General features: G+C 47.9%; 2 protein-coding genes across 2 annotated transcripts in view; one reads left to right on the top strand and one right to left on the bottom strand.

Annotated features, from left to right (window-relative positions):
* ENH_00038770 (ABC transporter protein, putative) overlaps positions 1-7,091 on the top strand; it is a gene marked incomplete at both ends in the record, with an annotated part of 8,321 nt that extends 1,230 nt beyond the window's left edge. Inside the window, 7 exons of the mRNA XM_013585187.1 lie at positions 219-845; positions 1,076-1,349; positions 2,222-2,567; positions 2,970-3,119; positions 4,940-5,733; positions 6,047-6,260; positions 6,465-7,091. Of these exons, the coding sequence (XP_013440641.1) occupies positions 219-845; positions 1,076-1,349; positions 2,222-2,567; positions 2,970-3,119; positions 4,940-5,733; positions 6,047-6,260; positions 6,465-7,091 (3,032 nt within the window). The remainder of the gene's footprint in view (positions 1-218; positions 846-1,075; positions 1,350-2,221; positions 2,568-2,969; positions 3,120-4,939; positions 5,734-6,046; positions 6,261-6,464) is intronic.
* A 2,556-nt stretch (positions 7,092-9,647) lies between these two features.
* Positions 9,648-13,348, bottom strand: part of ENH_00038760 (hypothetical protein) — a gene marked incomplete at both ends in the record, with an annotated part of 6,843 nt that continues 3,142 nt past the window's right edge. Inside the window, 6 exons of the mRNA XM_013585186.1 lie at positions 9,648-9,770; positions 10,179-10,394; positions 10,710-10,963; positions 11,101-11,155; positions 11,583-12,032; positions 12,129-12,251. Of these exons, the coding sequence (XP_013440640.1) occupies positions 9,648-9,770; positions 10,179-10,394; positions 10,710-10,963; positions 11,101-11,155; positions 11,583-12,032; positions 12,129-12,251 (1,221 nt within the window). The remainder of the gene's footprint in view (positions 9,771-10,178; positions 10,395-10,709; positions 10,964-11,100; positions 11,156-11,582; positions 12,033-12,128; positions 12,252-13,348) is intronic.

Genomic DNA, 13,348 nt, shown 5'->3' with positions numbered 1-13,348 from the left:
TGCTGCTGCTGCTGCTGCTGCTGCTGCTGCTGCTGCGGGCTCTTCAGCGAGCCGAGCAGCTGCCGCGGTTGAGGGTCTAGGGTTTAGGGTTTAGGGTTTAGGGTTTAGGGTTTGCTCGTTGCTTTGGTCCTGGTTGCCGATCGCGCTTGCTTGCTGCCCCGCTGCCGCCGCTGCTGCTGCTGCTGCTGCTGCTGCTGCTGCTGCTGCTGCTGCTGCAGGTTGGATAAACCGGCGGGTGAGCCGGCAGCAGCGGGTGCTGATGCGGGCGCGGGACCTGCGCAGCAGCAGCAGCAGAGAGCTGCTGTGCTGCATGCGGACTCTGAAGATGTATGGCTGGGAAGCAGCATTTGGGGAGAAGATCCAGCAGCAGCGGGAAGCCGAGCTGCAGCAGCTGCTGCAGTACTGGCAGCTGCAGGTGTGGGGCCGCTGCCAGTGGCTGGGGGCCCCCGTGGCCGTGGCCGTGGCCTCCTTCGGGGCCCTGCTGCTGCTGCGGGGGCCCCCCGATGCTGCAGCAGCTTTCACAGCTTTGGCTCTTTTCAATCTTTTGAAGTTTCCTCTCCAAGTGCTGCCACAAACAGCAAACAACACCATCGAAGCTGCTGTTGCTCTCGAGCGCATCCAGGCCTTCTTGCTGCTGCCCGAGGCCGACGGGCTCGCCGCGCTGCGGCGCCCCCAGCAGCAGCAGCAGCAGCAGCAGCAGCAGCAGCAGCAGCAGCAGGGCCCCAGCCCCCTCCAGTGCGCCAGGGGGTATAACTTCTTCTGGCCTAATGGCACTCCTCTTCTACAGGGAGTCAACTTCAAATGCGGACCAGGCAGGCCTCCTCCTGCTGCTGCTGCTGCTGCTGGTTTGCTGCTGCTGCTGCTGCTGCTGGTTTGCTGCTGCTGCTGCTGCTGGTTTGCTGCTGGTTTGCTGCTGCTGCAAACCGACGTGGGCAGCCGGGCGTTCAACCAGTCAACACTCCCACCACAGCGGCGTTTCCCATTTATTTATTTATTTATTTATTTATTTATTTATTTATTCATTTATTTATTTATTTATTTATTTATTTATTTGTTTATTTATTTATTTGTTTAGGGGACTTGGTGGCGATTGTGGGGCCGACGGGCAGCGGGAAGAGCGGCTTGCTGCTGTCGCTGCTGGGCAACACGCTTCGCCAGAAAGACCCCAGCAGGCAGCAGCAGCACAGCAGCAGCAGCAGCAGCAGCAGCAGCAGCAGCAGCAGCAGCAGCAGCAGCAGCAGCGAGTTGTTTGTCGACGGCACTGTGGCCTACTGCAGCCAAGTCCCTTGGATTCAAAACGCCACTCTTCGCGAAAACATTCTTTTCGGCCTTCCCTACGACCACGACTGGTGAGGGTTTGGCAATTAGGGTTTAGGGTTTACGAAACCCTTTTTTAGGGTTTGCGCACACGCCCTTTCAGGCCTCCAAAAGCTTTCCTAGCGCTCTTCTAGCCCTTAGCGCCCTTTAGGGTTTCCTAGGGTTTGTTAAACGCCTTTTTAGGGTTTTGCTCAAGTGCCCTTTTGGGGTTTCGCTTAAACACCACTTTAGGGTTTTGCTTAAACCCCTTTTTAGGGTTTTTGAAATGCTTAGAAACTCTCAAAGTCTCGCAAACCCTCTTAAGATTATTTATTCTCCTCACAAACTTCTCAAACCCTCAAAGGACTTTTAATCCCCCTCAAAAAGTACTACAAATTAACCACCTCAAACCCTAAACCCCAGCAAACCCTAATAAACCCTAATAAACCCTAATAAACCCTAATAAACCCTAATAAACCCTAATAAACCCGAATAAACCCTAATAAACCCTAATAAACCCTAATAAACCCTAAGAAACCCTAATAAACCCTAATAGACCCTAATAAACCCTAATAAACCCTAATAAACCCTAATAAACCCTAAAAAACCCTAACAAACCCTAATAAACCCTAATAAACCCTAATAAACCCCAATAAACGCTAATAAACCCTAATAAACCCTAATAAACCCTAATGAACCCTAACAAACCCTAATAAACCCTAATAAACCCTAATAAACGCTAATAAACCCTAATAAACCCTAATAAACGCCAATAAACCCCAATAAACCCCAATAAACCCCAATAAACCGTAATAAACCCGAATAAACCCTAACAAACCCCACCGCGCCTCCCTAAGCCCTAAAAAGCCCAGTTTTTGGCAGCAAACGCGAAGGATCTCGGAAACCCTAAATGAGGGTTTCGCAGGTACTGGAAGGTGGTGGAAGCCTGCGCACTGAGGGGAGACTTGGAAAGTTTCGCGGGAGGAGACTTGGCGGAAATTGGAGAGAAAGGAATTAATTTGTCGGGGGGTCAAAAGCAGCGAGTGGCGTTGGCCCGCGGGGTGTACAGACAGTGCGCGGTGTACGTACTGGACGACTGCCTCTCCGCCGTCGATCCCTTCGTCGCTCATCACATTTTTTCTTTTTGCTTTTTGGAGTTGCTGCAGCAGAAGACAGTTCTCTTCGCGACTCACAGACTCGCGCTGCTGCCGCGCTGCTCCAAGTTGCTGTTCCTTGCGCGGGGCCAGCAGCTCTTCTTCGGCCGCCCCGACGTAAACCCTTTTTTAGGGTTTGCGTCGCACACGCACGCAAACCACTTTTTAGGGTTTGGGCAGCGGGGGGCGCTGCGCCGCTTCGCGCACTCTGCACAGCCTTCTAGACGCTTAGCAGCGAGACGGCTTTGCAGGGATTTGAAGGGCTTAGGGTTTAGGGTTTAGGGTTTAGGGTTTAGGGTTTAGGGTTTAGGGTTTAGGGTTTAGGCGCCACCTGGGACCCGCTGGGCTAGCTGCAGCTAGACCTGCTCACCCGCAGATGAATCCTCTATTTCTTTTTCACAATTGAATAAATAAATAAATAAATTGATAAATGATAATAAATATAAAAATAGAAAAATAAATAAATAAATGAATTAATTAATTAATTAAATTTATTTGTTTTGTTTGTTTTGTTTTCAGGACGCATGGGCATTGCCGGCCTTCAGCGCATTTGCTGAAACAATTAGAAAGGAGACAGAAGAGGAGCAGCAGCTGCAGCAGCTGCAGCAGCAGCAGCAGCAGCAGCAGCAGCAGCAGCAGCAGCAGCAGCAGCAGCTGCAGCTGCGCGGTGTACGTACACTTGAAGTGGCAGAAGCGGGAGTAGCCAGAGAACTGCAAAAGCAAAAAGAAGCAAAAAACAAAGAAGCGTCAGTCTTCATTTTTTCTTTTTTATTTCTTTTTTATTCTTTTTTATTTCTTTTTTATTCTTTTTTATTTCTTTTTTACTCATTTTATTTCTTTTTCATTTCTTTTTTATTTCTTTTTTATTTCCTTTTTGTTTGCTTTTTATTTCTTTTTTTACTTTCTTTTTACTTCCTTTTTATTTCCTTTTTATTTCTTTTTTATTTCGTTTTTATTTCACTTGTGTCTTTTTCCGGTTTTCTTTTTTTGTTTTCTTTTATCGCTTTTTGTCTCCGACGGCTTTAGGCTAGCAGCACTGCCGCTGCTGCTGCTGCTGCTGCTGCTTCTACGGTTTCTGCTGCTGCTGCTGCTGCTGCGGTTTCTGCTGCTGCTGCTGTTGCTACTGAACTACAATTACTCCTGCTGCTGCTGCTGCAACCACTGCTGCCGCTGCTCAACTGCTTCTGCTGCAGCTGCGACAGCAACAGCTACTACCACTACCACTCCTGCTGCTGCTGCTGCTGCTGCTGCTGCTGCTGCTGCCGCAGTTGGGGGCTGGGAGTTTTGCTGCTTGTGCTGCAGCCTGCCTTTTGTGTCTCTGACGGAAGAAGAGTTTGTGACTTCGGGCTCAGTTCCTTTTTCAGTTTATTTGGAGTACTTGCGTTCTGGAGGCGGTTTGCTGCTGCTGCTGCTGTCGCTGCTGCTGCTGCTGCTGGGCACCGTGCTGCTGCTGCTCTCCAACCTGCTGCTCTCCGCCTGGGCCGACAGGAAGCTGCAGCTAACTGATGCTGCTGCTCTTTCTCTTTTTGCTGCTCTCGGCGGACTCCATCTTCTCTTTTCTGCTGCTGGTCTTCTCCGAGTTGCTGCTGCTGCTGTTGCTGCTGCCAGACACTTCCACCACTCCCTCGTCCAAACCCTAATTGAGTGAGCTCCACCACAAGCAGCAGCAGCAGCAGCAGCAGCAGCAGCAGTAGTAGCAGTAGTAGTACCAATAGTAGTAGCAGCAACAGCAGCAGCAGCAGCAGCAGCAGCAGCGGCCTTGAGTCTCCTGGAGTTGCTTTTAGCCCCTCTTTTGTCTCCCTCAACAAGGCACTCAGCAACTAGTAGCTAGCTAGCTAGCTAGCTAGCTAGCTAGCTAGCTAGATGGCCAGCTGGCTGCTGCGTATAGAGGTGGCTAGCTGGTGGCTAGCTAGCTAGCTAGCTGGCCACCTAGCTGTCGAGTGGCTAGCTAGCCAGCTAGCTAGCTAAGCACCTCGCCAGTTAGCTAGCTGCCTAGCCACCCACTAGCTAGCTGGCCACCCACCTGACTAACCATTAGCCAGCTAGCCAGCCAGCTAGCCAGCCAGCTAGCCAGCCAGCTAGCTAGCTAGCCAGCGATCTGTCTAGCTAGCTACATAGCTAGCCGTCGCCCTGCGCCTCCGCGCACCCAGCGAGCTCGCTAGCGAGCCCACCCCCCTCCCCCGCCCAGCAGCAGCAGCAGCAGCAGCAGCAGCAGCAGCAGCAGCAGCAGCAGCAGCAGCAGCAGGAGGCGTGTGGGGTTTGTTTGGCGCAGCGCGCCGCTGAGCTTCTTCGACAGCACGCCGGTGGGTCGGGTGCTGCAGCGGCTGCTGCGGTGTATGTCCACCGTGGACGAGCAGCTGCCGACTTCGCTGCTGTCGTTTTACAGCACTTTGGTGACTTGCTGCTGCAGTTTGCTGCTGGTGGTTTGCTGCTTGCCAGTTTTTTTGCTGGCAGCAGCGCCGCTGCTGCTGCTGTACCTGCGGGTGCAGCAGAGCTTCGTGCCCACCAGCAGGCAGCTGCAGCGGCTGGAAGCAGCAGCAAAAGGGCCGCTGCTGTCTTTCTTTTTGGAGCTGCTGGAGGGCCGCGAGACTGTTGCTGCGCTGCAGCAGCAGCAGCAGCAGCTGCTGCTGGCCCACGCCAAGGCCGACAGCAGCACGAAGCTGAGTTACTTGTCTTTGGCGGTGAACCGCTGGCTGGCGGTGCGGCTGGAGCTGCTGGGCGCTGCAGTCGTTGCTGCTGCTGCTGCTGCTGCAGCAGCAGCAAAAGGCGCAGTTTCTCCGGGACTCGGAGGACTTGCTGTTGCTGCTGCTCTCTCCATCACGCAGCAACTCAACTGGCTAGTTCGAATGGCTAGCGAGCAAGAGTCAGCAATAGTTGCTGTTGAGAAGATCAACGAGTACAGACACAGAGTCGCTCCGGAGCGCCTGCTGCCCGCCTCCCCCGCTGCTGCTGCTGCTGCTGCTGCTGCTGCTGCTGCAGCAGCAGCAGCAGCAGCGGGGGAGGCGGGGGAGGGGACGGGGACCGCAGCAGCAAAGGCGCTCGCGGGCAGCGCCGCAGACTCGGCGGCGGCCGCGGCGGCGGCGGCGGCGGCTGCTGCTGCTGCTGCTGCTGCGACGGCAGCAGCAGCAGCAGCAGCAACTGCAGCAGAGAACTGGCGACAGCTGCTGCCCCCAGGATGGCCCTCGAGGGGATCTTTGGAAGCAAAAAATTTGTCAGTTCGATATCGAGCGGACTTGCCGCTCATCATCAAACGCATCTCCTTCAAGATCGCGCCAGGAGAAAAGTCCGGCTCCTGCTGCTGCTGCTGCTGCTGCTGCTGCTGCTGCTGCTGCTGTTTTGCTGCTGCTGCTTTGTTGCTGCTGTTGCGCTGCGGCTGTGGTGCTGCTGCTGTTTTGCTGCTGCTGGTGTTGTGTTGCTGATAGTGGTGGTATGTTCCTACTGCTGGCGGTTCTGTTGTTGCTGCGCTGCTGCTGCTGCTGCTGCTGCTGCAACTGCAGCAGCAGCAGCGCGCCGATCGACAACGGACAAGAGCAAGACCCACCGATCGGAAGCTGCTGCTGCTGCTGCTGCTGCTGCTGCTGCTGCTGCTGCTGCAGGGTGGGCCTGGTGGGGCGGACGGGGGCGGGAAAAAGCAGTTTGCTGCTGACTTTGCTGCGGCTGGTGGAGCCCTGCGAAGGCTTTGTTGCTGTTGACGGCGTCGACTGCCAGCTGCTGCCCCTCAGGTTCCTCCGCTCCCTCTTCTCCATCATTCCCCAGGCACGCCTGCTGCTGCTGCTGCTGCTGCTGCTGCTGCTGCTGCTGCTGCTGGAGGTGGGGGGGTGCTGCTGCGTTGCTGCTGTGTGCGTGCTGCCTGCTTGTTGCTGCTCGGTAGGCGCCTGCTTGCTGCTGCTGCTGCTGCTGCTGCTGCAGTGCTTCATGGTGCTCTCGAGTTCGTTGGACTCATCGGGTGCTGCCCCTGCTGCTGCTGCTGCTGCTGCTGCTGCTGCTGCTGCTGCTGCTGCTGCTGCTGCTTAGGACCCGGTGTTGTTTGAAGGTTCTTTGCGGTTTAATATTGACGCTTTGGGGCAGCACAGCGACGAGGAGATTTGGGCAGCAGTTGAAAAGGCCCATTTGTCGGAAAGTTTGAAGCAAATGATAATTAACAACAAAAAGTCCAGCTTTAATAATGCCATTGATGCCATTAATGGCAGCAGCAGCAGCAGCAGCAGCAGCAGCAGGCGCAGCAGCAAGGGCAGCAGCAGGAGCGGCCACGAAGCAGCAGCAGCAGCAGCAGCAGCAACGGAGTCCGAGGACCAGCTCAAAGTCGCGATGCTGCCAGCAGCAGCAACAGACTCAGAAACCGACGCGGAGAGCGAAGCGCCTGCTGCTGCTGCTGCAGCAGAAAGTCCTGCTGCTGCAGCAGCAGCAGCAGCAGCAGCAGGTTATGTGGGAATCGAAGTCGAAGACATTGACCCCCTAGACATGCACGTCGAAGAAGGCGGCAGAAACTTCTCTCTGGGACAGAGGCAGCTCATTTGCCTTGCAAGGTACAGCAGCAGCAGCAGCAGCAGCAGCAGCAGCAGCAGCAGCAGCAGCGGGAGCAGCAGTAGTGGTAGTTGGAGTGTAGCAGCAGCAGCAGTTGAATTAATAGGAGGGGTGTGAGAGCAGCAGCACTAGAAGCAGCAGCAGCAGCAGCAGCAGCAGTGCAGAACCATCAGCCGCAGCAGCAGCAGCAGCAGCAGCAGCAGCGTGTTAACCACCTCAAAGCCCACAAATAAACAATTAATTAGTTAATTAATTAAATTATTTATTTATTTATTTATTTATTTATTTATTTATTTATTTATTTATTTATTTATTTATTTGTTCAAAGGGCCCTTTTGCGGCGTTCAAAGATTTTGCTGCTGGACGAGGCGACAGCAGTTGTGGACCCAAAGACAGACAGTCTTATTCAGGTCTTTATTTTAATTAATTAATTTAATTAATTAATTAATTAATTAATTAATTAATTAATTATTTAATTATTTATTTATTTATTTATTTATTTATTTATTTATTTAATTGGATTTATTATTTGATTGTGTTTGTTTGTTTAATTGTTTAATTCTGTTTATTTAGTTGTGCGTATTTGTTTGTTTTGTTTTTGCTTCGTTTGCTGCGCTGCTGCTCTGTTGCTGCTGTTTTGCTGCTGCTGCTCCTTTGCTGCTGCTGCTGCTGCTCCTTTGCTGCTGCTGCTGCTGCTGCTGCTCCTTTGCTGCTGCTGCTGCTGCTGCTCCTTTGCTGCTGCTGCTGCTGCTGCCGTGCTTCTGCTGCTTGCTGCTGCTGTTTTGCTGCTGCTGCTGGTTGCTGCTGGAGCGTTTTGGTAGATATATTTTATTTTGCTGCAGCAAACTGAAATATAATTAATTCTTTTAATTTGAATACAATTTAAATCAAAAAAATTCTTCTAAATTAATTAAATAAACAGAACTAATTTAATCGCAATTTGATTTGAATAAAAAGAATTAATTTAAATTAAACAAAAGAACTAATTAACTAATTTAAATGAAATAAAACGAAAACTATTAATTAATGAAATAAAATGAAATAAAAGAACTAATTAAATAAATAAAACAAAACAGAATAAAAGAATTAATTGAAATAATAAATAAATAAACAAATAAATAAATAAATAAATAAATAAATAAATAAATAAATAAATAAATATTTTTTGTTTGCAGCAAACGATAAAGAAAGACTTCAAAGACTGCACTGTCATCACCATCGCCCACCGCATAGAGACCATCGTGGACTACGACAAAGTAATTAAAAACAAATAATAAATAAATAAATAAATAAATAAATAAATAAATAAATAAATAAATAATAAATAAATAATAAATAAATAAATAAATAAATAATAATATAAATAAATAACAAATAAATGATTTTATTTATTGGATGTGGTGAATAAATTGGCTGTTTTGCCTGCGGGAGCTGCTCGGCAGAAAAGTGGGAATTGATTCTCTTTTTATTTATATATTTATTTATTTATTTATTTATTTATTTATTTATTTATTTATTTATTTATTTATTTTTTTACTTATTTACTTACTCATTAGTTATTTAAATGTGTTTGTTGCAGCAGCAGTGGTAGCAGCAGCAGCAGCAGCAGCAGCACGAACAACAGCAGCAGCAGCAGCAGCAGCAGCAGCAGCACAAACAGCAGCAGCAGCAGCAGCAGCAGCAGCAGCATTTGAAAGAGGGTTTGTTGCGTTCAGGTGATGGTTTTGGCGGACGGGCAAATAGAAGAATTCGATTCTCCTCGAAAGTTATTTCAGAAAAAAGAAAGTGTTTTTCGCTCACTTTGCATCCAGGCCCAAGTTAAACCCCCGGGCTTTTAGGGTTTAGGGTTTAGGGTTTAGGGTTTAGGGTTTGGGGTTTGGCCATAGCGTTTGGGGTGGAGGACTTTCGGGGAGGCTGCTAGGGTTTAGGGTTTAGTGGGGCTGGAGTTTCAAGAGTTTGAAGCGCCCCACGAGGGTTCACGAGGGTTTAGGGTTTAGGGTTTAGGGTTTAGGGTTTAGGGTTTAGGCCCTAAACCCTTTTCCGGGTTCTTGCTGCGGAGCAAGAGACAAAACGCAATTGACTTTTTAGATTTTATTTTCAGTTTTTTTAATTTTGAATTTATTTCGAATTTTAATTTCAAATTTAATTTTAATTTTAAATTTAATTTTTAATTTTAAATTTGGATTTAATTTTAATTTTTATTTCCGAGTTTTCTTCTGGTCAGCTGTTACCCGTTTGGCTTTTATTTAATCAAGTCTTTAATTCATTGAATAAAAGTAATTAATTAATTAATTAATTAATTAATTAATTAATTAAATTCTTTTATTCAAATAAATAAATAAGTAAATAAACATAAAATTAATAAATAAATAAATTTAAAGTTTTTGGAAACAAAGACGAGCAGTTCCTCGCCGACATGTAATAACAGCCTGTGGGGCCCCACACTGCTGCTGCTGCTGTTGCTGCTGCCCTGCTGCTGCGCTGCTGCTGCTGCTGCTGCTGCTGCTGCTGCTGCTGCTGCTGCTGCTGCTGCTGCTGCTTCGTGTTTGGTGTGTACGTACACCGCATTGGGAAGTGGCCGCCTGGCCAGAAGTTGGGGGGAAATGAATTTGGAATTATTTATTTTATTTTATTTTATTTTATTTTATTTTATTTTGTTTTATTTGTTTTAATTTAATTGTTTTGCTGCTGAGAAACAGAAAGTTTGTAAATGGCAGTTTGGTCTTCAAAGGCATTTTTGCTGCCCAGCGAAGACAGCAGCAGCAAACCCTCGCGGCTCTCCACTTTTGCTGCTGCCTGCAGCAGCAAATAAATCAGTAGAGTTCTTTTATTATTTATTTATTTATTATTTATTTATTTATTTATTTATTCATTTATTTATTTATTATTTGTTTACTTGTTTGTTTATTTGTTTATTTATTTGTTTATTCGTTTATAAAATGGAATAAAATTAAATTAAATTGAATAAGGAGAGGAGTCAGGAGACATAAAGAGGAATTAAAAAGAAAAGTAAAAATAAAAGAAAAAGAGACAAAGAGGTAAAAGCAGCAGCAGCAGCAGCAGTAGCGATGGCAGCAGCAGAAGCAGAGTAAATAAAAAAAGGATGTGCACAGCAGCAAAGCCTGCAGGAGCAGCAGCAGCAGCAGGCAGCAGCAGCAGCAGCAACAGCAGCAACAGCAGCAGCAGCAGCAGCAAAAAACTCACCGCATAGACCTCTCCCTTGTGCAGCAGCACTCCGGAAACGAGGGGCTTTCCGTTGACTTCCAAGTGCAGCGCAGCAGCAGCAGGAGCTGCAGCAGCAGCAGCAGGTGCAGCAGCAGCAGCAGCAGCAGCAAATTCAAAAGGAAGCCCCAGCAGCACTTCCACGCTGTAAGTCCCGGGGGAAGGAAGTTTCAAAGACCAAAAGTTTGGAAGACATTCCTGAAAAGAAATTAAAAATAAAAATAAAATTAAAAATAAAATAAAAAATAAAAATAAAGATAAACATTTTAGAAACTTTTAAATTAATGATTGAGGGCTGAAGATCTTTAAAAGGCAATCCGCGCCTTCAAATGCGCCATTTACATTTCAGCAGCAGCAGCAGCAGCGACAGCAGCAGCAGCAGCAGCGACAGCAGCAGCAGCAGCAGCAGCAACAGCAACAGCAGCAGCAGCGACAGCAGCAGCAGCAGCAGCGACAGCAGCAGCAGCAGCAGCAACGGCAGCAGCAGCAGCGCAGCAGCAGGTTGAGGCTTACGGCTCCGGGGCTGCAGTCGGCGTTTGCAGGTGAAGGAAAGACGACGCCGGTGGTTGGTGCTGCTGCTGCTGCTGCTTCTGCTGCTGCTTCTGCTGCTTCTGCTGCTTCTGCAGCTTCTGCTGCTGCTGCTGCTTCTGTTGCTTCTGCTGCTTCTGCAGCTTCTGCTGCTGCTGCTGCTTCTGTTGCTTCTGCTGCTTTTGCTGCTGCTTCTGCTGCTGCTGCTGACCTCGTGACAGCCGCAGGCCGCTGCCACCCTACGAGGAAAATAAAAATGATTTTCTTTTTAATTTAATTAATTTAATTTTATTTAATTTATTTAATTATATTTAATTAATTAATTAATTAATTAATTAATTAATCAATTTAATTTAATTTAATTTATTCTTCTTACCATATTCGACGCCGTTTTTGCTGCTGTGCACTCCGCCGTCGTCAGCGAGAAAGCCCTGTGGGAAGCAGCAATTGAATAAAGGAATTAATTTCAAATTTATTTATTTATTTATTTATTTATTTATTTATTTATTTATTTATTTATTTAAAGTTTTAATTTTGAAATTAATTTGTGAATTAAAAAGTCCTTTCTTTAGACACTCTTTGGCCTTTCAATGGACCTCTTTGACTTCCAATAGGCCCAAGTGCTGCCAGCAGCAGCAAGCAGCAGCAAGCAGCAGCAAGCAGCAGCAAGCTGCAGCAAGCAGCACGAAGCCGCATCAATCAGCAGCAAGCAGCAGCGAGCAGCGGCAAACTGCAGCAAGCCGCATCAATCAGCAGCAAGCTGCAACAAGCCGCAGCCAACAGCAGCAATAAGCAGCAGCAGCAGCAGCTGCATCAGCAGCAGCAGCAGCAGCAGCAGCAGCAGGGCAGCAAGGCTACTTGGGGGGCCTTCGAAGTGCCGAAGAGGAAGTTGAGGGAAAATTCGGCTGTCTCCTTTGGGGGCCCACAGGGGGCCTTAAAAAGAGAAAAAGAAAAGTCGGAGGGGCCCTCAGCAGCAGCAGCAAGACCATTTCGAAACCCCTTTTGAAACTGCTTCTTGGGGCCCCCCACGGACACCCGGAAGCTGCACTCCTCCGCCCCTGCTGCTGCTGCTGCTGCTGCTGCTGCTGCTGCTGCTGCTGCTGCGGAGGGGGGGCCGGCCTTGCAGATTCCCGAGAAAATGGCAGCAGCACAAAGAGAAGAAGACGGGGAAAACACAAAAGACCCAAAAAGGGGGCCCCCGGGGCCCCCGGGGGCCCCCAGGCAGCGGGGGGGGCAGACGGCGACGAACTGGAGGCCCTCTTGGAGGGGGGAGATTTCGGGGAGAGTTTCGAGATTTTGATCGCATTTCTGAATTAATTTAATTAAATTTAATTAATTTTGAAGAATTAATTCATTTAAATTCAAATTCGAAAGAAGTTCCGCCACACTTGCCTCCAGCAGCACCCGACGCTCCGCAGCAGCAGCTTGCTGCTGCTGCCACGCAGGTGTACAGACACTCCCCAGGAATTCAAAAGAACCCCCGCTGTCCATTCCATTTACAAAAGTTTCCGAAATTTCGGCTTTTACCTGAACAAAAAAACCAAAAAGGAGAAACAATTAAGTGCCTGGAGCCCCAGTTCGCCGTGGACCACTGGTGACCCAGCAGCAGCAGCAGCAGCAAATGAGGCCTCATTTGCCCACCTGTGAAAGACAAAGTTATCTTCGAGGGCCACAGCAGCTGGTCGTCCAGGGGCTTGAAGCGAAAATGAGTTCTGCAGCAAGAGAAATAAAAACTAATTCAGTTCAATTTAATTAATTAATTTAATTAATTAATTAATTAATTAATTTAATTAATTAATTAATTAATTAATTAAATTAATTTAATTAATTGATTTAATTTGATTAATTAAATTAAATTAATTATTCTCAATTTGATTTCTCACATTTGCACAAGTTGGCGGAAGCGCACAATGATGGCCTCTCCGGCGCCTAAACGAAGGCGAACAAAAAGAAGAAAACGAATTAAAGTGAAATAAAGAAACAAATGAATTAATTTAATCGAATTTAATCAAATTTAATCGAATTTAATCGAATTTAATCAAATTAAGTCCATTTAAGTCCATTTAATTGCATTTAATTGCATTTAATTGCATTTAATTCCTTTAATTCCTTTAATTCTTCTTGCCAGGCCCCCGCGTCTTCCAAGTGCCGAAGCTTTTGTCCAGGTGCTGCCCGTTGAGCCCCGCGCGGCAGTCGAAGCCGCCGGGGCGCTCCGAAGTGGCCTCGCAGTGGGCGAAGGCGGGGCCTCCGGGGAGGGAAAGAAGGACTTCTTCTGCGTCTTTTTGGGAAAAAGAGGAAAATAAAAAGAGGAAAAGAATTAAATTCATTAAATTCCTTTTAATTGCGAAAAAAAGAACCATTTTGCGCGCAAAATGGCGAAAAAGAGCCCAGTTGCGCAAGCGCAACTCACCGCAAGACAGCGCCTCCCCGCGGCGCGGCTCCGCGAAAAAGAGAAAAGGAACTGCAGTTTTGGAAAGTTTGAATTTAATTTCCTCCGAAGTTTTAAAAGAAATAAATCGAATTTGCATTTGGGTGGCCTCGAGGGCCCTCCCGCTGGCGTCTTCGCCGGAAAGCAGAGTCAGGCTCTCGCGGGTGTCGTGGGCCCTCCAGGGGGGCCCCCCCCC

This window comes from Eimeria necatrix, genomic scaffold (genome assembly GCF_000499385.1).
Source record: "Eimeria necatrix Houghton genomic scaffold, Enh_scaff284, whole genome shotgun sequence".
Taxonomy (NCBI): domain Eukaryota; phylum Apicomplexa; class Conoidasida; order Eucoccidiorida; family Eimeriidae; genus Eimeria; species Eimeria necatrix.
This window is presented reverse-complemented; position numbering and strand designations above follow the sequence as displayed.